The sequence below is a fragment of the Phodopus roborovskii genome, unplaced genomic scaffold (genome assembly GCF_943737965.1).
Source record: "Phodopus roborovskii unplaced genomic scaffold, PHOROB, whole genome shotgun sequence".
Taxonomy (NCBI): Eukaryota; Metazoa; Chordata; class Mammalia; order Rodentia; family Cricetidae; genus Phodopus; species Phodopus roborovskii.
In genome coordinates this window covers 6,634,980-6,659,401 of record NW_026126517.1, presented here as the reverse complement: position 1 = coordinate 6,659,401, position 24,422 = coordinate 6,634,980, and the positions used below count along the sequence as shown (strand labels likewise).

Here is a 24,422-nt window from a genome sequence, read left to right as displayed (position 1 = left end):
GGGTCCTCCCATCGTGCCTGAAAGGATGGGGAAATCTATTCAAGTACATATGATAGCCAGAGAAAAGATGAAAGCACCCTCTATGTACCCCAGGGACAGCCAGCATCCTGTCAGCCCAATCACAAAGCTATCCCTCCCTGGTGGGGTCAGGGTGCAGACTCAGTGTTCTGCCTCAGGGCTCAGGAAACGCTTGTGTACAAATGGGTACTCCTTCCTAGAATACACCTAAATAAAAGGGGATCCGGTTAGGCTTTCCAGGTCCCTGACTCACAGAGGGCACAATGGTGAGGCGAAATGGAAGTCGACAGAGATGGAAAATGTGAGTGTTACCAGCATCAGGGGGCCCCCAGTGACCCATCGAAGACTGGGTCCACATACTGCAACTCCCCACACTGAGATGGGAGCTGGGATAAAGAGGGAAGAGATAAAAAGAGGGTGGGGGAGTAGCAACAGGAATGAACAAGAGGAAAGGACAGACTGAAGGAGGAAAGAAACAAAGCAAGGACAAACACAGACAAGATGAGTCACAACTTCTCCAAGCAAGACCGGGGGTACACATGCAAAGGCACAGCATGAAGACAGCATCTACAGAGGCACCCCTTCCCCATGGCCCAGCAGCTCCTGTGCCCCAGGGAGTCTCTCAGCAAGCAGGAGAATGAGCAGAGGCCCTAACTTGGATAATATAGAGGATTTCCTCCTTCTAGGCTGGGGATACTAGCCAGGCCCGGGAGAAGAGCAACGGTCCCTCACAGTTGCTCCTGAATTCTGGGTTTGCCATGGTGACAATGTGGCTGGGTTCTCTCAGATCTGACATGATGAAGACATAAGGGAAAACAGGGTCAGTGGAGTGGGGGAGGGGTGGGGGAGAGAGATGGAGGGGCTGGGAAATCACAGATGACAGTAGAGTCCATCTGCTTTCCAGGAACTGGCTAAGAGCTTTGGTAGTCCTAGGGTTACCAAACCCCAGGGGCAACAAAGGAGTTATGCCAGGGAATCCTGGGGAAGACAGGCATGGGGCAGGGAAGCCAATCATTCTCCCTGCACTGTAGCATCCATCCAGGAGGTCCTGGAAACAGGTGAGCTCCCAAGCACTATAAGATCCTGCCAACAGGGGTGGCTACAGGATGACAGTCAGTCAGCCTCCAACAATGCTAGGGCCTCTTGGATACTGACTGACAGTTTTATAGCTGCAGGTCATAAAAAAATGTCCCCACAGTCTCTTTATGGGAGGGAGGCCTCTCTTATGAAACAATGAGATTTATAGTCCTGAGTTACAAAGAGCAGCCTGCCATGGCGTGTGAGAGAGGGAAAGCGTACAGCCTCTTCTCATGTGGGAGCCAAAGCATCGACACAAAAGCTCCCTCCTTCCCTCCCACCCAGGAGCCTGGTGCAGTTGGCCAGTCCTAAAGCATGGGCAACGGATCATATGCGAAAACAATCATCTCTTTAGGTTGCCTTGACAGGGAGGGAGCTCTGAGTGTCCGAAGCATCTTTTAAGAGACATCTGGCCCTTTGCCTGGGAGCCCCTTCTTTTGAATGCCACCTGGAAGGATGTTGTAGGAGCCAGCCACAGCAGGGGAGGGCACAGTGCTGATCTCTTGGCTTTCCAGCTTTTGCCAACTCAATTCCCTTCTCCCTGGTATGAGTTCTCCCAAGGCCATTTCCCAAGAACAAGACCCAAGGAGGTCAGCATGGCTACTTCCACGGATGCTGAAAGCAATGTGACTCTAAGGACAAGGTCACATTTCAGTCCTTGAAAGGGCTGCAGAAGGCAAGGAAGGAGCTTGGGGAATGGTTACACTTCCCACCTTCCAAAGACCAGGAAGCCACCTGTCCCTGAGGACCCAGATTGATGTGGAAGAGTGGCCTCTACCATTAAGAGCCCCAGGAAAAGTAAGGGACTAGCAACCCCAGGGAAAGACCTGAATTTAGGGGGAGGAGGGGTTGGCAGGGAGGACACTATCCCTGAGTCTGCAGGGGAAACTGAGCAGTGGTGTGGAGAGGATGAGAGGGACCTGGATCCCAGTATGGACCCAGTCTCCCCAAGGGTAGAGATGCAAAGCTGATCATGGAAATTCTGGGTCCTTTGGGGTTCATGCGGGGTCCTGCAACTGCTATGGAGGTCTATGTGGGTGGTGGCAGCAGGATGGCAAGGGTCTGAGTGACAACAACTGCAGCCCATTCTAGAAAGGTGGGTGTGGGCTTGGAGGTTAAAAGCTACAGCTAGTCAGTGCTCCAGCATGGCCAGCTGGGCAGCTGGAGCAGCAGAGCAGTGCGATGTGGAGAACCCAGAAGCCATGGGAACCCAGGAGCAGCAGCTGCCCAGGTGGGGCAATGAAGGGATGTGTTTTGGATCCCCTCTTACAGAAGCAATGGCCCTGCCGAAGCCCCATCCACCTGCCCGCCCCGCCCCGCCCGGCCGATGAGCTCCCTTACCTATTGAGCTGAGGAGAGGCTTGTCTCGACAACACTGCCCAGATAGCTGAGATAATCAGAAACAAAGCAGTTACCAACACCAGCCAGATGAACCACCCACGCATACCCAGAGGGGAGGAGGGGCACAGCGAGCGGAGACCCACAGGCCAGAGAATGGGTGAGGGAAAAGAGCCAGAGAACCAAAGGCATGACGGAAGAGAGAGAGTGAGCGGGCTTTACGAGGCACAGACAGGGAGTGATGACTGTATCTCCTGCAGACAGATGCAGGCGCCCTAACTAGCCTCTCAGATCCCCACACAGCCTGCCCACCAGGAGTGCCCAAAGTGGTGGGAGGGGGAGGGCTGGGCTCCCTCCTCTCCAGCTACCTCCCATCCCCCCCACCACCAGGACAGCCTCCTCCGGAACCCTGTTCCCTTCCACAGACCACTATATCAAGAAGATAGACCAAAGTACTGAACCCAAGAGAAAGAGTGAGAAAGAGAAGGGAGAAAGGATGAGGGCCAGGCAAGGGAAGAGGATAGGGTAGGCATGACAGAGGTGTGAAAGGCTCTTCAGAGCAAAGTGAGTCAATCTCGAGGCAATGGAGAAGGTAATGAGGAAGGCAGACTAACTTGAAAAGGAACAAAGGCTAGGAGGAAGGGAGGAGGGCAGGTGGACAGAAGAGGTACAGACAGGCGTCCAGGCCAACTGGTACCTGGCATGCCAGATGCTACAGTACATAGTGTGCTCTCTCAGACGGGCAGATCTTGGGAGCTTGTCTGTCTGTCTCTCTGTCTGTCTCTCTGTAGCTTCCTGTGAGGCACCCAGGCAGATGGGGATATGGCTCCCCACACACAGGTCTGAGCTTGTTCTCAGCCTCCAGGGGCATCTTCCTGGAGAGACTAAGGATGGCCTGGGGTTCAGCACTTACAGGGCATGCTAAGGTATATGCGCTTCTCGCCCCCCTCCCCCAGCAGTGGTCCTGCTTGGTGCAGAGTGGCTATGGAAGAAGACACTCAGTCACAAAATCTGTAGGCAACTGCAGAGAAACACCACTACCCAACACGGAGATCACAGGGATGCAGTCAGCCTCAACTTCAAAGGCAGCATTCACAGACATCACTGCCTGCCATGCTGTCCTCTTCCCCTTCCCCACGTTCCTGATACACGTAGAGTCTTCACCGAACTCTAGGCTGAGGCGACACATGTGCTCCTGGCAGGGTACCAGCAGGTAAGCCCATCAGTCCCAGGAAGACACTGCCCAGAGCTCCTCTCCAGGGTGGGTGCTGCAGTATGTCCCAAACAAAGCCTGTTGTTGGGATGTTGGGGCGGTAGGGGACAGAGTAAGGCATGGGGAGCTTGACCAGAAGTGGGCCAGAGACAGTGACTTACACTCACCCTGAACTAGGTAAGGTTGTTGGGGGATCTGGCCGGAGTGGCTCTTCCCCCATTCTCCGAGGGGAAGGTGTCTGTCCAAACACATCCAAGTTGTCCCCTGGTGCAGGAGGGGCAGGGCCTGGTGGAGGAGAAGGGTAGCCTGTGGCCAGAGTGGTGAAGCCCATGGTGGGTCTGTAGCTGGGGCTCCCACTGCGGCTGCTCTGTGAAGGAGATCCAGTGGACGGCGTGGACTTGCGAGAGAAGCTGACCGCGGCTGGCGGCTGGAGGGTGATCTCTGACATCTCAGTCTGCTGCAATAGGCCTGGTCGAGGTCGAGCACGAGCAGCTAGCTCAGGGGAGCCAGTGCGGGAACTGAGGGGGCTTTGGGTCAGAGGTGAGAGCCGGGAGGGCTGTAGCACCACTTGATGTAAACTGGGCTCGGCACGCCGGGCCTGCCGGGGGCTGGGCCTGGGCCGGGGCTGGGGCTCGTACCACCGGGTGTCCAGGCCAAATGCGCTGGGGCCACCGTGCCCCCCGGGCTCGGTTGGCTCGGGGTAAGGCAACACCGGTATCCCCATACCTTGACTGGTATGTCTTAGCTGCGCTTGGCTGACCAGAGGTTGCATAGGTCTGTCCTGCCACTTGGTGGCAGGGGGCGCCGGGATGGGGCCCCTGCCAGGTGACTTGCCTACCCAGCCCTTTGGCGCCTCCAGAGATAGCATGCCTGGATAGGCTGCAGGCACCTGGAGGGGGGCTGGGGGCAGTCCTCGGGGCGGGCAGGCCTTGGGCTGCAAACTCTCGGCCACATCACAGGGGTGCAGCTGATGGGGGAACATCATGGCTGGAGTCTCCAGTCCCCCAAAGGGAAATTCTGGCCGGCCCCAGGGCTCAGGGGAGCGCCCTCCCGTAGGTGTCTGAGTCAAGGGCAAAGTACTGTTGGAAGCATTCTCTCCATTTTCCTCAGGGATGGTGGGGTGGCCAAAAGGCCCCTCGGTGTGCAGGGGTGGGGATGACATGACTGAGCTCAAAGGACTGCCCACTTCTGGCATATAGAAGGGTGGAGGCTCCACCTCCCCAGGGCTGCTGCTGCTCAGGTACCCATAATACTGGCCATGCTGGAAGGGCCGAGGGGCAGGGGGTCTCGCTTGGCCAGTAGCCTGGAGTCGTCCTCCCAGTCCACTGGGGCCCTCAAGCCCACGAGGTTGGAACCGAGGGCTGTATGCTGGTGGTGGCAGATAAGAGTCCTGGCTGGAAGACATAGGGGTCAGCTGAGGCTTCAGAGCAGCCACAGAAGTGGGCACCAGTGTGTCTTCATTCTCCTCATCTGACTGCCGGAACTCAGGGTACATGTCCGTCTCCTCAGCGAAGGGGAAGCCCTCAATTCTCCGGCCCTTCACTGAGGGCTCCATCTCAGAAGGGCCCATGACAAAGCGGCCATCGGGGCCTCTGCTGATCAGCTCGATGGGTGTGGTGGCCTCGGCCTCAGCCTCAGCCTTGGCCACGCTGTACTTCCTGCTGCTGATAGCCCTCTTGGTCTTTTTGTACAAGGACAGCTCCTTTTCCCTTGTAGGGCTCAGCATCCTCTTGGCAGCAGGCTGGCCCTGGTCGTCAGAGGACTCGGATGGGGCACGGAGTGTGCGGATGCTCTCAGGACTCACCTTGCCAGAGGACAAGCTATAAGTGACAGGAACAGAAGGTGAGAAGGGGTGCTATACACAGCCTACAGCTTCTTTCCATTGTCTTAATTAACAGTGACTCTAAAGGAAACACACATGGATGGGCTGAATATTCTGGTCAGAGACTCTGGCCAACTCTCAATTGTCTAGACACATATCATCCATTTTTGGAATGAACACCCACATTGCTACTTTTCTTCTGGCCAGCCCCTAAATTTGGTACACCCTGCCTATGCACAACTCCAATTTTATTCCCTAGTTGTTCAAGAAATGCAAGCTAATATAAACACTGACTCTAACAAAGCAAAGAACAAATAAAAAAAAAAAAAAACTTCAAGGCTCAATAAATACTAAATTGTACCATCTACCATCTATATTATACTCCCTCAATCCATGTGGACAACTTAAATTTGACATGTCAATCTGCAAACATGAAATAACTTAGGGAAATGGGGCCAACCAAAACTAACAGTTTACCTACGTCCAGCCTGCCCCTTTACCTACAGACTTCTAACAGCCAGAGAATACTTACGGAGACTCGAGACTCTTCCTACAGTGAGTGATGGAGAGCGGAGGATCTGGAAGGAAAACCAAAGGAAGAGGCCTGAGCCCACACACACACACACACACAAACTGGTACCCTATACCCCAGGGTCAACAGAGAGTCCTGATATAAAGTCACAGAGGGAAAGGCTTTACCTTACTTGTCTGGTAACTCTATGCCCATCTCAGAGGCCCTCTCTACCTGCAGCCCTGGCCCATCCCATCCTCTGAAAAACCTTTGCTCTCCTCTTCTCCTTTTCAAATCACAGGGCATGGAGGCACATGCCTATAATCTAAGTACTTGGGAGGCCAAGGCAAGAGAATCTTTAGTTAAAAGTCAGCCTGAATTATGTCATAACAACAACGACAACAATAATAAAAGAGACATGAAATGGGGATGGAGCTGGGTTGGTGGGTCCTAGAGGGAGTAGGTGGGTAGGGGAAGATAATAGGTATATGGAATTTTCCAGAAATGAACAAAAATATTTTAAAACTCAAATCCAATCCCATTGACAGCTCTGCCTACAAGATCCCTGTAGCCCTGTTTCTGGAGGAGAAATACTACAAGTGGTTTGCCTGCCTCCTCCTAGAGAACCTTGGCCAAACACGGAGAGAAGACAAACACCTACCTTTCTTCCGCTTGAGTTTACGCTTACGCTGCTTGTTGACAAAGCAGGCAGCCAGAGTGCTAAAGAGGATGGCAGCCGCCAGGAAGCAGATGGTGGCCACAATCCCAGCCAACACTGGCCGGGCCAGCCCATCATCGGTCAGGTCCGGCTGTGGGAAGATGTCTGCAAAGAAGGCCAGAGGCTCTCATGGATCTCATGCTTGCCAGATTTTTCCCCACCTACTCTGACACTTGATTGATCCCGAGGGCCTTTTTCTTATAGCAGACAGGGCTGGGGCCTGGCCTCCACATGCGGTTCTAACACACTGGTGTAGCAGTGTGAAGACAGGTAAGAAAAGGACAGTCTATGAAAGTCAAATAACTTATTTGTAGTTTACAAAGGAGAAATAATACCCACATTGTCCCTCCTGAGGATAGTCCGCAATCATCTTCTATAGCTGTCTATCACTGTGAGTGTGGCAAAGTACTTCCATGCATGCTATCAGGCCTCCCACAGTACCCTGTGAGCTACATATACACTCCCCTACTCTAACTGGCAAAGCTTGAGGGACTGGCTCACTTATTAGTACCCTAACAGGAGCACAGTTGTTCCAATTTCCAGTAAGGATTTCCTGCCTTCTCCCATTGCATCTATAGAATGAATGTAATTCTAAATCAGGGAGAGGAACTGTTAGGATAGAATATAGGCCCATCCATCTTCTAACTCCTTATAGTACAGGCAGCAAGGACTAGTATATCTTGATCATTCAGGCTCCAGAAGCAGGCGGGAGCTGTAGAAAGGATGGGCTCAGTTCTCACTTCCTCAGTTGAGGAACAAGGTCTATGCAGGATTCACAGGCCAGTTAGGGACTGAGCCAGGGCCAGACCCGGGCCCACTGTTCTGTATACATAGGTCATGGGATCAGTAAGTACCGCTCTTAAAGAACACTGAAGGGAAATTCAAAACATTGTGATATGGCTGGCTAGGGTTCACTGCCATGTCAATAATGATAATGGATAAAAAGAATCCACATTACACTGATGGACCACAGTCTTGGAAAATAGAGGCATTAACTACAGGGGATGCTGCTGTTGCTGCAGTCCCACCCACCCATATGGGACTGTGTGACTAGACATACTTTCTTTACTTTTGGGGGCCAACCACAAGGCTGAGTGAGAATGGTTCACAGAAGTGCGTGCACAAAACCTCTAGTCCTCTACTCTGGCTCTGGCTGAAAGCTATTTTTCTATGTCCTTCCATCTCTCTCTCTGAGTCTCTTCCCTGGAGGGAAGCCAAAACAGAAGCAGCTTAGTTTTGCTGCGTATGGGAGATAACTTGAGTTTACACAAACCCCAGGGTGCTGAATACAAGAGACCAAAAAAAAAAAAAAAAAAATCACACTCGCCCCTTCCCCATGTGTCCTGGGCCCCACTTCTCTCCTCCCATCTGGCCATACCAATGCTTTTGAAACTCCAAGGAGCCCCTTACAAGAGCTTTCTCACCAAGACCCTTGTAGCCTAGTCTCAGGGATCTAAGTACATGCTGTACCCAAGGAAATGGTGCCTTGGCGGGCTTACTAAGCAAGCGCCTCTCCCATACCAAGGACACCACTTCCCCGGAGAGGGTCTCTGCTGTGTTTCAGGGACTCTGGAAGGGAGAGAAGATATGTGCAAATGGGACCAGTGCCAAGAAAAAGAAAGATAAATGGAGAAAATGCAAAGGAGTTGGCTTTATTTAGTCTGAAAGAAAAAAACAAAAACTCTAGGGAATGGAAGGAAGGAAGGAAGGAAAACAACACCAAACAACAATTTTCCAAATAAAACCCACATAATTATAAGGAAGCCTATAATAGGCACCAAACAAACACTTGTTGACCTGCTGCATCCTCCCTCTAATTCATGGTGCCCGCCCCATCACACAGCACAGCTCGAGAGCAAACAGAAAATGTATAGCAAGCAGCATACACTGACATGATGCAATGGATTTCCTTCCTCAGCTATCTCACAAAGGATCAGAAGCCCAGCTCCAAAGTGGGATAAAATGTCACATGTCATGGAATCACAGACCTGACAGACTTCAGCAATGCTAGGACTCACAAGGTTTCAACTAGACTCTTGCTTATGTTTCTAACCCAGCCTGTCCTCCCAGATTAGCTGTCCCACAAAAGGACTCTCATGTGGCTCTAAGGCTTATGTCCTGGTTACTGTTAGGACCCAAAGTACCTGTGCTGGAGACACCGGCGATGTTGCTGGGCTCACTGATCAGATCCTGCATGACAGCCAAAACCCGGAACTCATACCACGTATCCTGCAATCCAGAGACAATACCCAGTCAGCTGCAGGGCTTAGGACCACAGCCACTGACCCTATGCATGGCTTCCAAAGAACAGGATACCCGGAGCACCGGTCCCAGGAAGTGTTTAATGGTGACTGCTTGCAATGGTCAGTGTTATAGTATTCATATTCCCAGCATTCAGGCTATGGGCTTTGAGCTGCACACAGGAGGCCACTGAAAGACTGCAAAGATAGATGCATGATAGGCTCTCAAACAGCACCATGAGTCAATTCCAGTGGCCATAAGGAATATCCAGAAAAGGGCAAATGGACGGATGCATGAGAGTTCATCTATCAATGAAGCAAGCTGCTTTCTCTCTCAAGAAAAAGATGTTCCTGCTTAAAAAATGTCCACAAAAAAAAAAAAAAAGTGGGAATGAATTTTCTCCCAGAACTCCGAATTAACAGAAGAGCCTGTCTCTCGGCCAGCCTAGAAGATGCCCTGCTAGAGCCTCCCTATGCCACCCCAGCTGGAACCCAGAAAACTGAGGTCTGGGGTCTGATGATCCCTACTGGCCTCACCCCACCATACCCTAGTAAGTGTTTGTATTTGAGAACCATCTGTGTAGCACTGGTCCCCAATGCCACTAAGATAGCTCTGGTCTGGGGACCAATCCGACACTCGGTAGCAGACTAGGTAGAGTCTAAGATTTCAAATAAAGAAGGCCAGTGCAGGGCTTGACCTTATGGTCCTGAGGTGGGTCACTCAATGGTCAGTGGCTTTACAAATAATCATGACAATACCAGAAACTGGGACTAAGAGGCGAGAAGATTTAAGTTCCCACCTGTGACAGATCCTTGGCAAAAAAGTCGCCATCAGTGCCTGGAATGGCATCATCCAGCATCTCCCAGCGCTCCCCAACTCGGAACTCCATGATATATCGGTCAATGGGGAAGCTGTGATTGGCAGGTGGGAGCCAGGACAGGAGCACACCCTGCTGGGTCCGGTTGGCTGTGAGGCACCTTGGTGGGGTCACCAGCACCAGGGGTTCTGGAGTTGTAACAGGGAATGCTATAGAAGGAAAAGGAAGAAGAAAGATGATGGCCACAGGTGCCCAACCCAATGTGGGAAGCAGAGCCTAACAAAGAATGAGTTTGTTTCAGAGAGGCGAGAGAGCATCACCTACAGAAGCCCTCTCGTCTCTAGGAAAGAGAAGTCAAGGCTGGTGACCCAGAGCCCTGTGACTCTTTCCAGAGTAGGACAACTGCAAGACAACCAACTCTCCTCAAAAGGGAAGAAGCAGAGGGCACCATGGGGAGTATAGTCACATGGGTCATAACATCTACATCAGCAGCATCCCTGATAGTGGCCCCATGAAATTATGGAGCTGAAAAATTCCTATAAGCTAGTAAGAGAGTAAACACTATAATATAGAACAGCAGGTTCCTCACACACTTGGGGAACATTGGTATGAACAAATCTATGGCACTGGGACACATAGCATGCAGCTGTGTACCATGCAGCATATGTGGCAATGGTAACACCCAACCATGCTACCAGTTATGTATTCACTCTACTATATTTTTTTATGGCTAGGATATACTCCAAAAACAGAAAAGGTTTACAGTGGAAACAGCCCACCCTGTTCTACCAGCATCAGCTCCATAGATCTAACGTTCACTGTAATTCTTGGCTGTATCATCTTCTCATGGGCCATGCCATCTACACAATGACCTCATTGCTTAATGACACATTTCTTAGATGTGGTTTCCTCTGATGCTTTTCCCACTATCAAGAGGTACATGATTTATCTTCTGTTCTCATCCCAAGATCTGGTGAGTTTCTCGCGACACATGAGTCATACTTTTGATTCCATTTGGGGCCTTTGAGCTCAAAATGAGCCCCAGGCCAGGCTTGGTGGTGTACACCTTTAATCCCAACACGTGGGAGGCAGAGATAGACATAGCTCTGTGAGTTCAAGGCCAGCAGCTCGTTACAAAATGATTTCCAGGGCTACATGGTGAGAACCTATTCAAAAACAAGGCCCAGCAGAGGAACTTCAGTTTCTCACAGGAACTTCAGTTTCGAGTCCACAGGACAGAAAGGGGGCTGGAGCCATGACCTCCAGTCTACCTGAGAAGAATATGTTTGCAAGGGCCTGTTCTTGAACCCCCAGAAGACATACAACTACAGTCAGATAGATCAAAAGAATTCCCCATTCCCTGGTTAAACTGCATAGATGCCATTGAACCTCTCCATTCCAACCAAGGGTTCAATGGGAACATAGCTAAAATTCCATGATATGGAACCAAGCAGACCCAATAGAAAAACATGGCAAACCCTTACAGGAAGATCAGAAGAAACCATTACTGAGAACACTTTGTAAGTCCTTTATCTAGCCTAGGCCTGCTAAGAAATAGCCCCAGTACATACCAGCCCAGAGCCTCACCTAAAGTGTTCACAGTGACCACCTCACTGAAGGCGCTGGTTCCCAGCCTGTTCTGGGCCAGGACACTGAACTGGTATGCAGTCTCGGGCTCCAGGCTGTCTACCAGCAACCATGTAGGGCCCGGTGGCACTGACAAGGACAGCCAGTCGTGGGGCCCAAACTGAGCCCGCTTCATCCTGGCCAGAGAGAGAGAGAGAGAGAGAGAGAGAGAGAGAGGATGGGGGAGAAGAGGTGGGGTGGGTCACACTGGAGAGAATAGCAGGCATGCAAGGTCCCCAAGGAAAAGGCAGTGAAAGTACAAGCATCCCCAGGTTCAAGGGCAGGAAGAGGGATAACCAGTGTGGGGCTACCTGCCTGGCTCTGGCTATGCCAGCTTCCATAGCATCACAGGGCACACCCCACTGTGTACCTCCCCAGTGAGAAGAGGTCCTCAGGTGTAAACCATGCTGAAGATACTGGTCAGGTTACCAATCGCACTGTGAGAGAATCTCACTCTAAGCACTGCTTTATAAATGGGCTCCATCTTGATAGAATAGAGACACTTCATTTGAGGATGAGCAGCTGGGTAATGACATGACTAGAAAAGGAACCTAGATAACCTTGACTGTCTACCCCACCAAGGAGAGACAAAAGTGGGCCCCATCATCCAGGATGCTCCACTCCAACCTGGGTCATCTGAGGTCATCCAAAGCACGAAACAAAAATGATCAAGGTTTGCTTCATGGCAGGACCAGATCTCCTAAGGCCTTGGAGGCTAGAAATCACAATCAAGGGGAGAGTTTCTATGATGGAAAGGAAAGAAACTAGGGGTGTGGTTTTCCACTTCAAAGCCACCCTGCTCCTCAACTCCCCAATAAGCAAGGAAGCCACCTGCTGCAGGTGCAGTTCCAGATAACACCACAGGGAGGAGACATTGTCCTGGTAACTGGCCCACTTGATGCAACCCTGAACTGTAACTCAACTGTTACCCACAGGTTCCTCTCTAGGTTTTAACTACGGGGTATGCCCAATAATGTGAGCAGAGCCAAAAAGAAGCATGGGAAGGAAAAGAGGGGGGAAAAAACCAGCAGGAGCCAAATGACTATATCAGTACAGAGAACTAGGGGTCTTCCAGAAAGAAGGGAAAAACCTCCTCTACCTTGGCAACTGCCCTCCCCTCCCAGGGCAAGTGAACAGAGTGTGGTAAGAGTGGTGTAGATGTAGAGCCCGTATCTGCAGCCAAATGCCCATCCATCTCAGCACACAGCTCTGCCACACCACACGCCACCCTTCCCCAACTCTGAGGGACAAAGACAATCCATGTAGTTCATCCACGGGGATCTCAAAACTCCCCAGATATGCATACAGTCTGAAAACTGCTGGGGAAATGGAGAGACCCTCAACCCCATGCTGTTGAGGGCTTGCTCTAAGGTCTACATGTGTTGGTTCCTCCTCCCCAGATTCAGACTGAACCAGGCTGAAGGAGAAGGAAGTGAACCACTCACTCATCTTCCCCACTTGAGGAAGCTGGAGGCTGCAGTTCCCAGATCAGGACAGAAATATAAGGATGAGAAGCCCTAGAGATATGGAAAGGGAGTGCCGTTCAGCTTCTCTTCGCAGCAGCCCATACCTTGGGTCCTCATCCTAGTCCATGCATTTGTGAGCTCTAGCTACCCTGAGGGTTAGGCAAGGAGCTTAAAGTCACTGATCTGGTTGACAACAGACATGAAAATGACCTGCACAAAATCCCAGAGAAAATACAGACAGTGGAGGCAAGGGCAGGGATGGGAATACCTGTTCTCCTAACTGGTACCTGGGACCCCCTGGCAAAGAACAGAATAAAAACTAGACCCTATACTTCATGTGCTATTTTACAACACCATCAAGGTTAGGAATCTAGAGAAAGACTGAAGTAAGACATGAAATGAGGGGGCACTGAGAGATACCCAAGAGAGAGCAGAGCAGGGATGATTAAAGCCCAAAACAGTATTCTAACCTCCAGGGTGATCCTATAAGGATGCACTGAGTCCCTTATAGACATCCCTAGCATCCTTAAGAACTCCATCATTGCCTGGTCCACTTGACCATCTGCAGAGCCAGCAAGTACAGATCCTAGTCTTCTTGGGCCCACCACCTACCCTAGGATGGGACGGGACAGGATGAGGTGGGATGGGATGGGATGGGATGGGGTGGGATGGGATGGGATGGGATGGGATGGGATGGGATGGGATGGGATGGGATGGGGCGGGGCAGACTAGATGTCCTATGTGGGGCAAGGGAGGGAAAAGCAGAGAGCAAAGCATGCGGGGCTGACTCACAGAGGTCCGTACCAAACTGAGAATGTCTGCTCATAGCCTCCATCATAGCCTGGCTCCCAGGACACATTGGCAGTTGTCATGGAGACCTGGACCCGGACACTGCCTGGGGCATGGGGACTGGTGCCTGGAGACCAAGGAAAACAGCTCAGACCAAAAGAAGCCGAGCATATTTGCTTATTCCCATCATCTTCTTGTAGGAGATCCAGCAGAGGTCAAAGCTTGTAGTACCAAGACTCATCATAAGAAGCGTCAGCAGCCAGGGCAGAATCCCAGGCCCACTCTGGCCCTGCTGGAGTCAGAGAGAAAAGCCCACCCACTATATAGGCTAGCATCACCAGCAAGAACAAAAGCCAGAGGAAAACAGAACCTTTCTCATCCTGACCAAATTCCCATGCATCTTGTGAACTAAAAAACATTCCTTTGACATCCTGGGAAAACCCAAAAATCTTATCTCTTTAATCTCTAGCCACAAGAGACAGCCATGTTCCACACAACAGACAACAGTGGGCCAGGTATAAGGCCAGTACAACTGGGTAGGAAGGATATGACCCTGAGCAGAGCTCCCCTGCTTGGTTGTGAATGACAAAATGCAGACCACTTTATTCATAGTCTAAACTGGCTTTGGGTACAACTGTAACTGTCAAGCCCCAAAGGGACAGGCTACATATGGGCTGACATGAACTGAGATCAGAACAAGGAGTATTAGTCACTTCCTCCTGCCCCAGGCTATGGACACCAGCCCTGTTCTCAGGCAGCCCAGTGCCTGGCTAAGGCATCGCATCTAATTCTCGCTCTTTCTACTCCAGTTTCCACATGCCTGCCAAACAAACCTAGATCCTGACCCTCCCTGCCAGAGTCCCCTGAGGTCAAGGGTTTCAGGTTGTAGTCCTTAGTCTGACTTTGGAAAGACACCTGCAGAGTGAGAAAAGTCACCCCTGATGGCCTACCCAAACACATACCGATGACAGTGAGGTGGGTGCTGGCAGTGATGCTTGTGACGACATTGGTGGCAACACATTCCCACTCCCCGTGGTCCTCCTTACTCAGGGCACGAAACTGGAGACTCCCACTGGGCAGGGCGTTGTGCTTGCTTCTGCTGGGTTTCCCTACCTTAGCCAAACAAGGGAAAAGGATGAGAACAGGGATTCAGGTTAAAGGATGAGCGCTTACAACTCAGGAGTCTGAAGAAAATGAAGATGGGGTTGCAATCCCTGACCCCATTGCCAACACCCCACCACTATCCACTAATGTCGCCTCTCCTCTTATCATCTGGCCTGTTAACAAAGGTCCAAGCTGAACCACCACTGGATCTTCCCTGCCTCCCCCACAGCACAAGAGTATCAAAGCCCAGGTACCTTCCTCCAGGTGATGACAGGAAAGGGGTCCCCTGCTGCTGCACAGGGGATGAGCAGTTCCCGGCCAGCCTCCTGCCTGTACTCCCAGCCTGGTAGCACCGTGAAATACGGGGGGTCCTAATGGAAGCCCAGGACAGGTGAGAAAGGTTGCCCACAGGAAGACTGCCCACCACAGGGGACCATGCACAGTCCTGAAGACTCACCTTCAGGACAAGCCGTGCAGGGGCAGACTGGCCCATGGTCCCCAAGGTGTTGTAAGGCACACAGGTGTAAGTGCCAAGAGCCTCCTCTGTAGCCTCTTCAATGCGAATAGAGCCATCATCCATCAAGGTCCAACCCAAGTTCTGCCACACATAGATAAGAGAGCAGGGAACCATGGTCAGGACACAGGCACTGCACCCCAGCCACTTCCAGGCAGGGTCTGAGCTGAGCGACACCAAGTAAGTCTAGGACAGAACAGCAGCTCATCTGACACTGGCATCCCCTGTGGGCATGGACCACAGCCAAACTCCTGCCAGATCATTGCTCTTTGTTTTCCTAGGCTTTTTAGGAGCAGTGGGCTGGCAGAGAACCAGAGCCCAGAGGCAGCATCTCTATTGTCGGAAAGATGCTCCTCGTTCCGAGTCCCAACATTCATCTCACTCGTACCTTCTCTACCTGCAGTGGCCGGCCATCCTTATTCCACTTCACCACAGTAGCAGGTGGCTCTGCGTCCACAGGACAGCGGATATAGCCATGGATTCCCACGGGCACATAAATGACAGAGGGCATGTTGAGGACGCGGGCTGGGTCTGTAAAAGGGGTGGTATGGAAAAACATGAGAAGCCATATGAGCAGTCAAAGCAGAGGGTGAGCCAGTGCACACTCCCTAGTCCTACAAAAGAACCTTTACTCTTACTCAGATTCCCAGCATTCAGCACAGTGCTAGGAGCCAGGGCCACCAATAAGCCCACTCTCTGGCACTTATAGCCTAGGGGCCATGCACAGCAGTCTGCACACTTCTTTTATCTGACCAACTGACTATGCTTTTAAGGACCTTGGGATGCTCAAGAATGAGTGGAGGCGAAGATCCAGCAATACTACTCTTGGGCATATACCCAAAGGATGGACACTCACACCACAAGGACACTTGCTCAGCTATGTTCATAGCAGCATTATTCATAATAGCCAGAACCTGGAAACAACCTAGATGCTCCTCAACCAAAGAATGGATAAGGAAACTGTGGTACATTTACACAATGGAGTACTACTCAGCTGCAAAAAAAAAAAAAAAACAATGATGTCTTGAAATTTGCAGGCAAATGGATGGAACTAGGAAAATCCATCCTGAGTGAGGTAACCCAGACCCAGAAAGACAAATACATTATGTATTCACTCATAAGTGGATATTAGACATAAAGCAAAGGACAACCAGCCTACAGTCCACAACCCCAGAGAAGCTAGGTAACAGAGAAACACGCATGGATCATCTGCCCAGGAAAGAGAAAAAGACAAGACCTCCTGAGTAAAGTAGGACTGTGGGGGGCAGGGAGGAGAATGGAAGGGAAGAGGGAAGGAGAGGAGGGGAGTGTGGAAAAAAATGTATAGTTTGTAAAAAAGGAAGAAGGGAAAACCAAAAGATGAGTGGAGGCATTCAAAGGCACATTTTAAAGTCTTCAGAACTTGAAAATGACTCTCATCAGACTTTACCCCAGCCCTGCCAAGGCAACAATAACCATGCACTCCAACTACTTTGTATCCTTAAATTTCTCAGGAGTAAGCAGTTAATTACTTCACATCCTAACCCAAAAGAGCAACGTCAGTTCTATGTACAATGCTGTCCCAAGCATAATGGTTAGAATGGAGGACAGGATGTCTGGCCTCCCTTGGCTTCAGTATCGCATTTGACTCTGCAATTAAAGGTATAATCCACCATGGCGCCAGGACAGATAGCGAGAGGCCTGGTAGTCCTGTGCTAAAGCTTAGTCACATCTTCTCATTTCTCCCCAGGACCTCTAGGGCTACAAAAGAGAAAGATCCAGAGCTGGGAAGGCTGTGATGAATGAGCTGGTTGATGCCTTTTAAGCATTCTGAGCTCTCCCGAGAAGAGCCTTACATAAATACCAGGACAAGTTATATATTTAGATGTAGCTTCCTACTTTTGTATGATAGTCTTTTTTTTTTTTAATTCCTCCAAGGTTTTCAAAGGGTTTATGAATGGGAAATACTCTAAGTACTGCTCTTTAGCAGAAATAAAGATCCTTGTCTCACCCACCTATAAATCTCAACTCTCTGGATTCCCTTTGAAGGGAGGAAGGGGGTAAAAAGGGACAAGTGGGAGTGGGTGGTGATGCTGGTGCTGAGGAGAGCCAGGGAAACTGAAATGCTTCTGCAAGAGAACAGAGGCCCACAGCTCCAAGGATGGAGCCTTCATCTTGGTTGGTTTGGCATCCTTCTGAAGGCTGAACCCTGTTGGCTTGCTCAATCCTACATCACTACCACCTCATATGGCATGGCCTGCATCCAGCCCAGAGGGAGAGACACACCCACAAGATGAAGCAGTCCCTCCCTGTAGTCCCCAGAACTGCATGAGCACATCCAGTCTCCAGCTCTTTCTACTATAGGTCTAGATGCACCCAGTGTCCTAGGCTTCCCGACTCTTAAGTCTATGAGTTGTCAGCAGTACAAAAGAACTGAGGCCTTTGCCTCCACCATTTCTCATCCCATGGAAATGAGAAAACATATACCATGAGGAATGAGGTGAGACACAGCAAACCCAATGGAGCTTCACCACTGTGACCTTGCCTGTTCACCATTAGACCCACGCAAACACTCAGATCTGTGCAGCCACCAATTGTTCCTCTATCTGTCCTCAGCTCAGAGGCTGACTCAGATTACCATGTTACACTGTTCACCACTGCCACCCCATGTCCTAGGGTCTACATAATTCTCCCACACCAGCATTCTACTGATGGAGGTCTGGCACCTATAACAACAACCTGCAGCCTTTGCTGCCTGAGTAACAGGGCCATCCATGAGGGAAAAGGAAGATATTAATCTTCATTACCCATCTTCCCATCTTCTCACAATGTCCAGGTTGTCGTGAGGTAGGAACGCAACCCAAGGCGCCCAAGTATTACTACTAGGTGGGATCTAGGGCTCACACAGTAACCCTCTGTGGGGCTGGAAGAATTGCAGTTCATTAATTTGAGTCTCACAGCCTCAAAGTAGAGGGACTATGTAGCCATCAGGGAGCCAGGTATGGAAGCAGACCAAGTCACCCAGAAAGGTACTGTTCTACTTAGTACATAGTATCCACATGTGGAAAGGTAGAGTGAAGCTGGCAGGGAAAATAGCCCTTCTGTAAATGGAATTCTTAATTGGTCTAATTAATATAAAGCCAGGCTCATATATAGAGGGAAATGCTGAGGGACCAGAGAGATGAGGGAGCAAGCCGCAGTCACACCTTACCTAGCATCTCAGCAGACAAGAGGGCAAGTTCCTGTTTCTGCCTGCTTATATCCTGCTTCCGCCCAGCTATCTCACTTCCTGTCTGTCTGTACAGACCTCCAGAGCTCTATAGTTAGCTAGTGGCAAGCTCCATTCTCCTCAGACAGGCTTTATTTGTACATGCAAGATGTCACCACATATACCCCCCCTTTTTTGTCTAAAACTTAAAAAAGTTTATAACTAATACAAGAAAAACTATATATAATAAGTATAATAATTATACATAATGTATATAAGCAATAAGTACATCAACAATGTCTAGTCCATTAGCATTTGACAAATTCAGAGAAAATACTCCATTATCTATTCTTTCTTGGTGAGTCCAAAGTCTTGTGCCTAATTTACTCTCTATTTTAATTTGCATTATCAAACTATCTTCTAATGTCTTTCAAACCTATTACACTTAACACATCTTTAGTGAGTTCCTTTACTGAGTCTGGTAAACAAGGAAAACTATAACTATACTATCTAGTCTTCAATCCCCTGAGACACCCAAGAAGGAAATAATATTAACTGAGTAAACAGGAAGTGCATGCAAGTGACTTCCAAAAAATGTGAGAAATGACAGAGACAGCTGACTGACTGGAGAGTCACCCAAGGTTGATCTGCAATGATACACAGATTAATAGAAATGGGTTAATAATTAAGAGAGAGCTAGCCAATAAGAAGCCTGAGCCACCAGGCAAACAGTTTTTAAATTAATATAAGCCTTTGTGTCTTTATTTGGGACTAAATGGCCATAGGACCTGGTGGAACAGAAATTTCCATCTACACCTTTCTTCCCTCAGACACCTAGAAAAATGTACCCAGCAGCCACTAGTTCAAGGTCCAGGTATAAACCAGTACTCAATAACACAAGGACTACCATTCTGAATAACGATGTTCAAAGCTAAGATCTGTTTATCCTTGAACATGAACTAAGCTTGAATCAATGAATTGGCTGACACCATGTGATGACCAACCCACAGATGACCTCTGCCAGGATTAGTTCATTCTATTGGCCAAACTGGTCACGCCCTCCTCTAGAGGAGGACTAGTCCTCCCTCGGGTGTTCCTCTAGTCCTCAAATCAGGCTGGTCTTCAACTTCGAATGTAGCTAGTGCAGCTTACACCTACTAGAATGTCCAGAAACCCTTCCCTCGCCCCTACTCACACTGCACAGTCAGGTATGCTGAGGCAGAGGGGGAGCGCCCCAGACTGTTGCTAGGGACACAGGTATACTTTCCAGCATCCTCTGGCTTCACTCGGAAGATGATCAGTGTCCCATCAATCAGGATCCGCACCCTTAGCTTCAAGTCGCTGCAAAACAATGACAAGCAGGCAAGAAGAGGGATGTTGGCAGAAATACAAGCAAGGTAGAAATGAGTCCCTTCACCTCCCCTCGAGGCAGCAAGGAAACTTCGGGTCCCCAAGCACTGCCAGGGCCACTCTCTCAAGGCAGTGGCCTGTGGGGACCCAGTGAGAGGGTTGGAGCAAGGTGCTGCTCACTTTTGGAAGTAGACGTTCTCATCCTGCCAGTACCACGTGTAAGTGAGGTTGCCGGGATACGCCTCTGCCCTGCAGGTAAGCAGAGCATCCTGGGAGATGTTGACGGTGATGTTCTCAGGAGGGGAAACAATGAAGGGAGGCCCTGGAGAGAACAGGGAACAAACATCACCTCTCCTGATTGGGAGGGCTCCCATGCCAGGCCTCCCAGGGAGCTCTGAGATGGGGTGTCCAGCCAGCAGAGCCCAGGCAGACATCATGAAGATACACTTCCAACTGCTGGGAAGCTGAGGCACCCTTCAGTACTACATTTGCTCCATGATTTCCAGACTAGCCATTTATAACCTCATACACCTTTCCTGCTCAGCTTTCTCCAACAGAGATCAGGCCAGAAGGTTTGAGGCATGATTATCTCTGTAGTAGACAGCCTTGTACTGTTCTCCAGTCAGAGGTTCTGGCCACTCAAGAGAGGAGTATGGGGATCAAGGGGGCAAAACACAGCAAGCCTTGGGACTAGTAAGCCAGACCTCAGCAGAGCTGGGCTTTGGCCCTCCCTTAGAGGGTATTGCTACTTTCCACCTTCTGCCTCAGCTCCTGCTCAGCCCTCAGAAGCCAAAGGAGAGAACGTCACCACCAACTAGACACAACTACCCTTGACTCCAGCCTGTAGAAACCCCTACCTGACACTCTTCCCATCCCGAGCAATGAATGTTCAACTTCTTTCAGGGCACTCTGGAGCCAGACAGATAGGCCAATGTCTCAAAGCTGACTACAGAACCCAGCTTTACTCAAAATCCCTGATGTTATTTAAAGGTCAGATGCTTTAGATTATTGTCCTATCTTTACATATTGGTGATGTCACTGATGGATAGATGACCCAAGGGTGTCTCCTCTCTGAGGAAGGTGGAGACATAGCAGGGATGCACTCTCAGAAACAGCTTAGCATGGTTCCTCTCTCCTTGCTATACCATTTCCCAGATGACCAGGGTAGAAGACATGGTAAGTGACATATGTGAGACAGTGCCCACCTAGCTCCTCTACTGCCCCCAGCTGGGCAGGCTGTGCCCTGAGAAAATGTTCCCCATGGTTCAGCAGGCCTGGAAGCCTTCTAGAGTTCCAGAGATAAAGAGGCTGAAAGTCTCCCTACCTTGAACAAGCAGATGGGTTGTGTGCACAGCCTCACCCTGGATGCTGTATGCTCGGCAGGTATAGGCGCCTCTGTCTTCCCGACTGACTGATGTTACCGTCAGGCTACCATCACTCACCTAGGGGCACAGAAAGAACTCAACATCATCTGTGTGCCTCACCAACTTTCTCTTAAGCAAAGAGAGGAGCTCTGAGAAGACCCTCAGGAGCGGGAAGGGACAAGGCCTCCTCATTCATCTCCCTACTAAAGGCAGCAGAACGCTTACAGTCAAGTTAGGCCATTAGTGTTTGCCTCCACTCTGGGCCTGTACACATATCAGTGGCCAGCTGCCTTAGATGGGAGATAGGCAGGGAGAGAGAATGACAGAGGTGGTTGTAGTTGTGGTACCCAGGTGAGAGCTGCACTCACCTGGTACTTTCCACTAGCACCGAGAAGGGTCCCTTCCTTGAGCCAGGTGACGATGGGCTTAGGGTTCCCAAAAGCAGTGCAAGTCATGGTAATACTTCCCCCTTCCTTGGCCTCAATGTACTGGGGGGGTGTTTCTGTAAAGGTGGGAGGGGCTGCAAAGAACACCAGGAAAGTGAGAAGTGGACTCCATCCACCAGTGCTTAGAACTCTGTAGTATGCAAGAAACAAAAACAGAGTGCATAGACTTCTGCCCCATATAATACATCATGGAGATGGAGTGGCCCAGGACCTATAGACTATGTGAGGTTATTCTCACCATGCTTTGAAACTATGATTAACACTCCATCCTGTTTGGATTATGGGCTTTTAAGAGACTCAGCACCCTTTGCGTGCTTGCAGAGACAATCTGGTCAACTTTGACCTACTCTCGGTCTGGCTATCTCCAAATTCTATACTTATGCAGCTGAACTTAGTTACTACCCAGGAAAGTACTTAAGAACACCAACTATTGGGAAGCTGCCATGTTCAGTGCTAGGATCATGACAGACAAGGCTGAAGAATCTCCCACCTCCCTTCAAGATAATCACAATACACAGGGTCTCCCACTCCCTGTATCCCAATTCCACCAAGCCCATTCATTCACAGGAGATTTCTTGAATGGGTCCCATCAAGGCCTAATACAGGTCCCAGGCTAAAGGATACACAGTCTTACTTTTACCTCATTCCACAGACAGGGAAAATTCTCCTACCTGCCTGTCTCCTCCTCTTTGGCTCCTGTGGATAAAGGTGAGTAGTGAATTCCACAGGCTACTACCTTGTTAATTCTCCCCTGATTACATGAGGTTATCCATTTCCCAGGCACTGAAGGTATGATTAACACTCCATCCTGTTTGGATAATCGGCTTTTAAGAAACTCAGCATCCTTTGCCTGAGCTGCTTGCAGAGACAATCTGAGCAACTTTGACCTCTCAGACTATTGGGTTCCATGCTCTTCCAAAATGGCTATTCTAAATACTAGCACCAAAAGCAACACTACTAGGATAGGTCCTCCTCAGTTCCTCTCAAGGGTCCAAGTTCATGTATTCTCAGACAGGCTCCTCAGACTCCCTGGGCTTTCTCTAAATCCTCCAACCTCTAGAATTGACGTAGGTAATAAAGATAAGGTTTATGAAGGATCTTGTGTAAAATGCAGACAAACGCTTATAGCAAACTCTGATTGCTCTGCCATCACCGCTGTCATTATCACACCTGGGAGCCTTCGTCTGAAAACTAAGGAAGAGCCTAAGAAGGGCTGCTTTCCCCTCCACATAGCTGTGCTCCAAGAGTCAGTCAGAGCGCTAGCATTGGGTCCTGCCTGCACTAGCTGCATCTCCTGGACATGTTCTCTTGCAGACTCTAGCCACACTGGCTTTCTGTGTCTCCTCTGCAAGAATGCCAGGCTCAAGACCATCCATTTGCAGAGCTCTTGCTCAGCCTGGAATTCTATATCCAGATCCCATTTCGTTGATTCGTGTGAGCAGGTGCCTTTTCCTAGCGCCATTCAATACTCAAATTTCCTATTGCTCCTGGATGCAGAGTGCTCAACAAACATTCAGTGAATGGAAAAATGAAATAAATAACTAAATAAATGAAGACCTACAACACCCACATCTATAGTCCAATACAAAAGCAAGACCAAGCAGGGCCACCTTGGCCTCTACTCTCCAACACCTATAGCTACGTGGGGACCCAGGACATTTGGAACTACAGGATGAATAAAGAAGTACATTTCATCACATAAAACATACATTCCCAAGAAACACAGTACTCAGCCAATGATCAGAAAGATATAAAAGCAATGGTGACAAGTCTTCCCAAGTCCTTGTAAAGGTGTCCTGGGACTCCGGCATCCAGGTACTGAGAATTTGTGCTTATACCAGAGCCTATATTCACCAACCCTGCCCCTGAAATTCAGTTAACTCAACCACAGCCTCTATTACCTCTGATGTCAGGCTTAAAAGAAAAGATAATAAATTAAATTATGTCCTGAAGTGACAAATTAATTACTAATTACATAATTACTTTATTATTTAGGTGCTAATCAGTAAAGTACTTTGAACAATTTCAAGTTTTCAGGAAAATAATGGTTTGACTCTCAATTATTTACTGAATTAGGTGTTAGCTTGCCAGCTGCATTTCCAGCCTTAATTCCTCTTGCCAGTGCCCTATAATTAATAGCGCAGGTTGGAAATAAGCTGGTCTCTCCTCCAAGCCATATACTAGACCTAAAGCAAAACGCGGCTTAGGCTTAGGAGGTATTTTATGTGTGGTAAAGGAATAACTGGGATTGTTTTCACCCAATCACTCTTCAAATAAAACACAGGAGGAGAATGAGTCAATTTATTGTAACTCTTATTTTTATCCCGGCCTTTCTTATCTCTAAAGGTACCCCGTCACAAGATGCCTGACACTATACGTTCTGCTCTGGGTGCGAAAAAAGGCTGGTAGCACCCACTTCTTTCTGTCCAGAACAGAAATATTTACACAGAAAGAAAAATTTTGGAAGAAAGGCAATGGGGGCCTTGGAGGGAAGCTCTCTTTCATGTAGGATGCTGTTCTGCTCTGCATCTTCCTGGCCGGCTCCTGGGTGGTACTAAACTGCACACAATGGCCTGGTTCTCCAGCACAGAGCAGATGGTGGCTCCACCTTGGTGCTCTGCCCAGGACTTGCATGTCACAGCCTGCCTGCACTCCCTAAATGAGGCTCTCTCCTCCTTTGGGCTCCCAAAGGCACAAAAGTCCCTAGAGGGAAGGACCTTTCCCACCTCACTCCTTGCTCTTGCCTAAGGTTTTCCCTGGCCAGGGTTCTGCACAGAGGCCATGTCCTCAGAGAGCTCTTTCTCCTTTGTGCTCCAGAAGG

General features: G+C 49.6%; 1 protein-coding gene across 5 annotated transcripts in view; it reads right to left on the bottom strand.

Annotated features, from left to right (window-relative positions):
- The window catches only part of Igsf9b (immunoglobulin superfamily member 9B), a 45,792-nt gene that overhangs the window by 7,051 nt on the left and 14,319 nt on the right, over positions 1–24,422 (bottom strand). For 2 of the 5 annotated variants that reach the window (XR_007835288.1, XM_051197000.1), the window contains exons 4-19: positions 21,524–21,675; positions 21,116–21,233; positions 19,972–20,113; positions 19,637–19,782; positions 15,643–15,785; positions 15,198–15,338; positions 14,995–15,111; positions 14,599–14,749; positions 13,640–13,763; positions 11,343–11,518; positions 9,738–9,964; positions 8,842–8,926; positions 6,641–6,802; positions 6,001–6,046; positions 3,814–5,466; positions 2,437–2,482 (exon numbers count right to left, since the gene is read on the bottom strand). Coding sequence is in view for 4 of the 5 variants with exons in the window: in XM_051197000.1 (XP_051052957.1) it covers positions 2,437–2,482; positions 3,814–5,466; positions 6,001–6,046; positions 6,641–6,802; positions 8,842–8,926; positions 9,738–9,964; positions 11,343–11,518; positions 13,640–13,763; positions 14,599–14,749; positions 14,995–15,111; positions 15,198–15,338; positions 15,643–15,785; positions 19,637–19,782; positions 19,972–20,113; positions 21,116–21,233; positions 21,524–21,675 (3,629 nt within the window). In the remaining variant the exon portion in view is untranslated. The remainder of the gene's footprint in view (positions 1–2,436; positions 2,483–3,813; positions 5,467–6,000; positions 6,047–6,640; positions 6,803–8,841; positions 8,927–9,737; positions 9,965–11,342; positions 11,519–13,639; positions 13,764–14,598; positions 14,750–14,994; positions 15,112–15,197; positions 15,339–15,642; positions 15,786–19,636; positions 19,783–19,971; positions 20,114–21,115; positions 21,234–21,523; positions 21,676–24,422) is intronic. The other 3 variants (XM_051196999.1, XM_051196997.1, XM_051196998.1) reach the window with 2 other exon arrangements.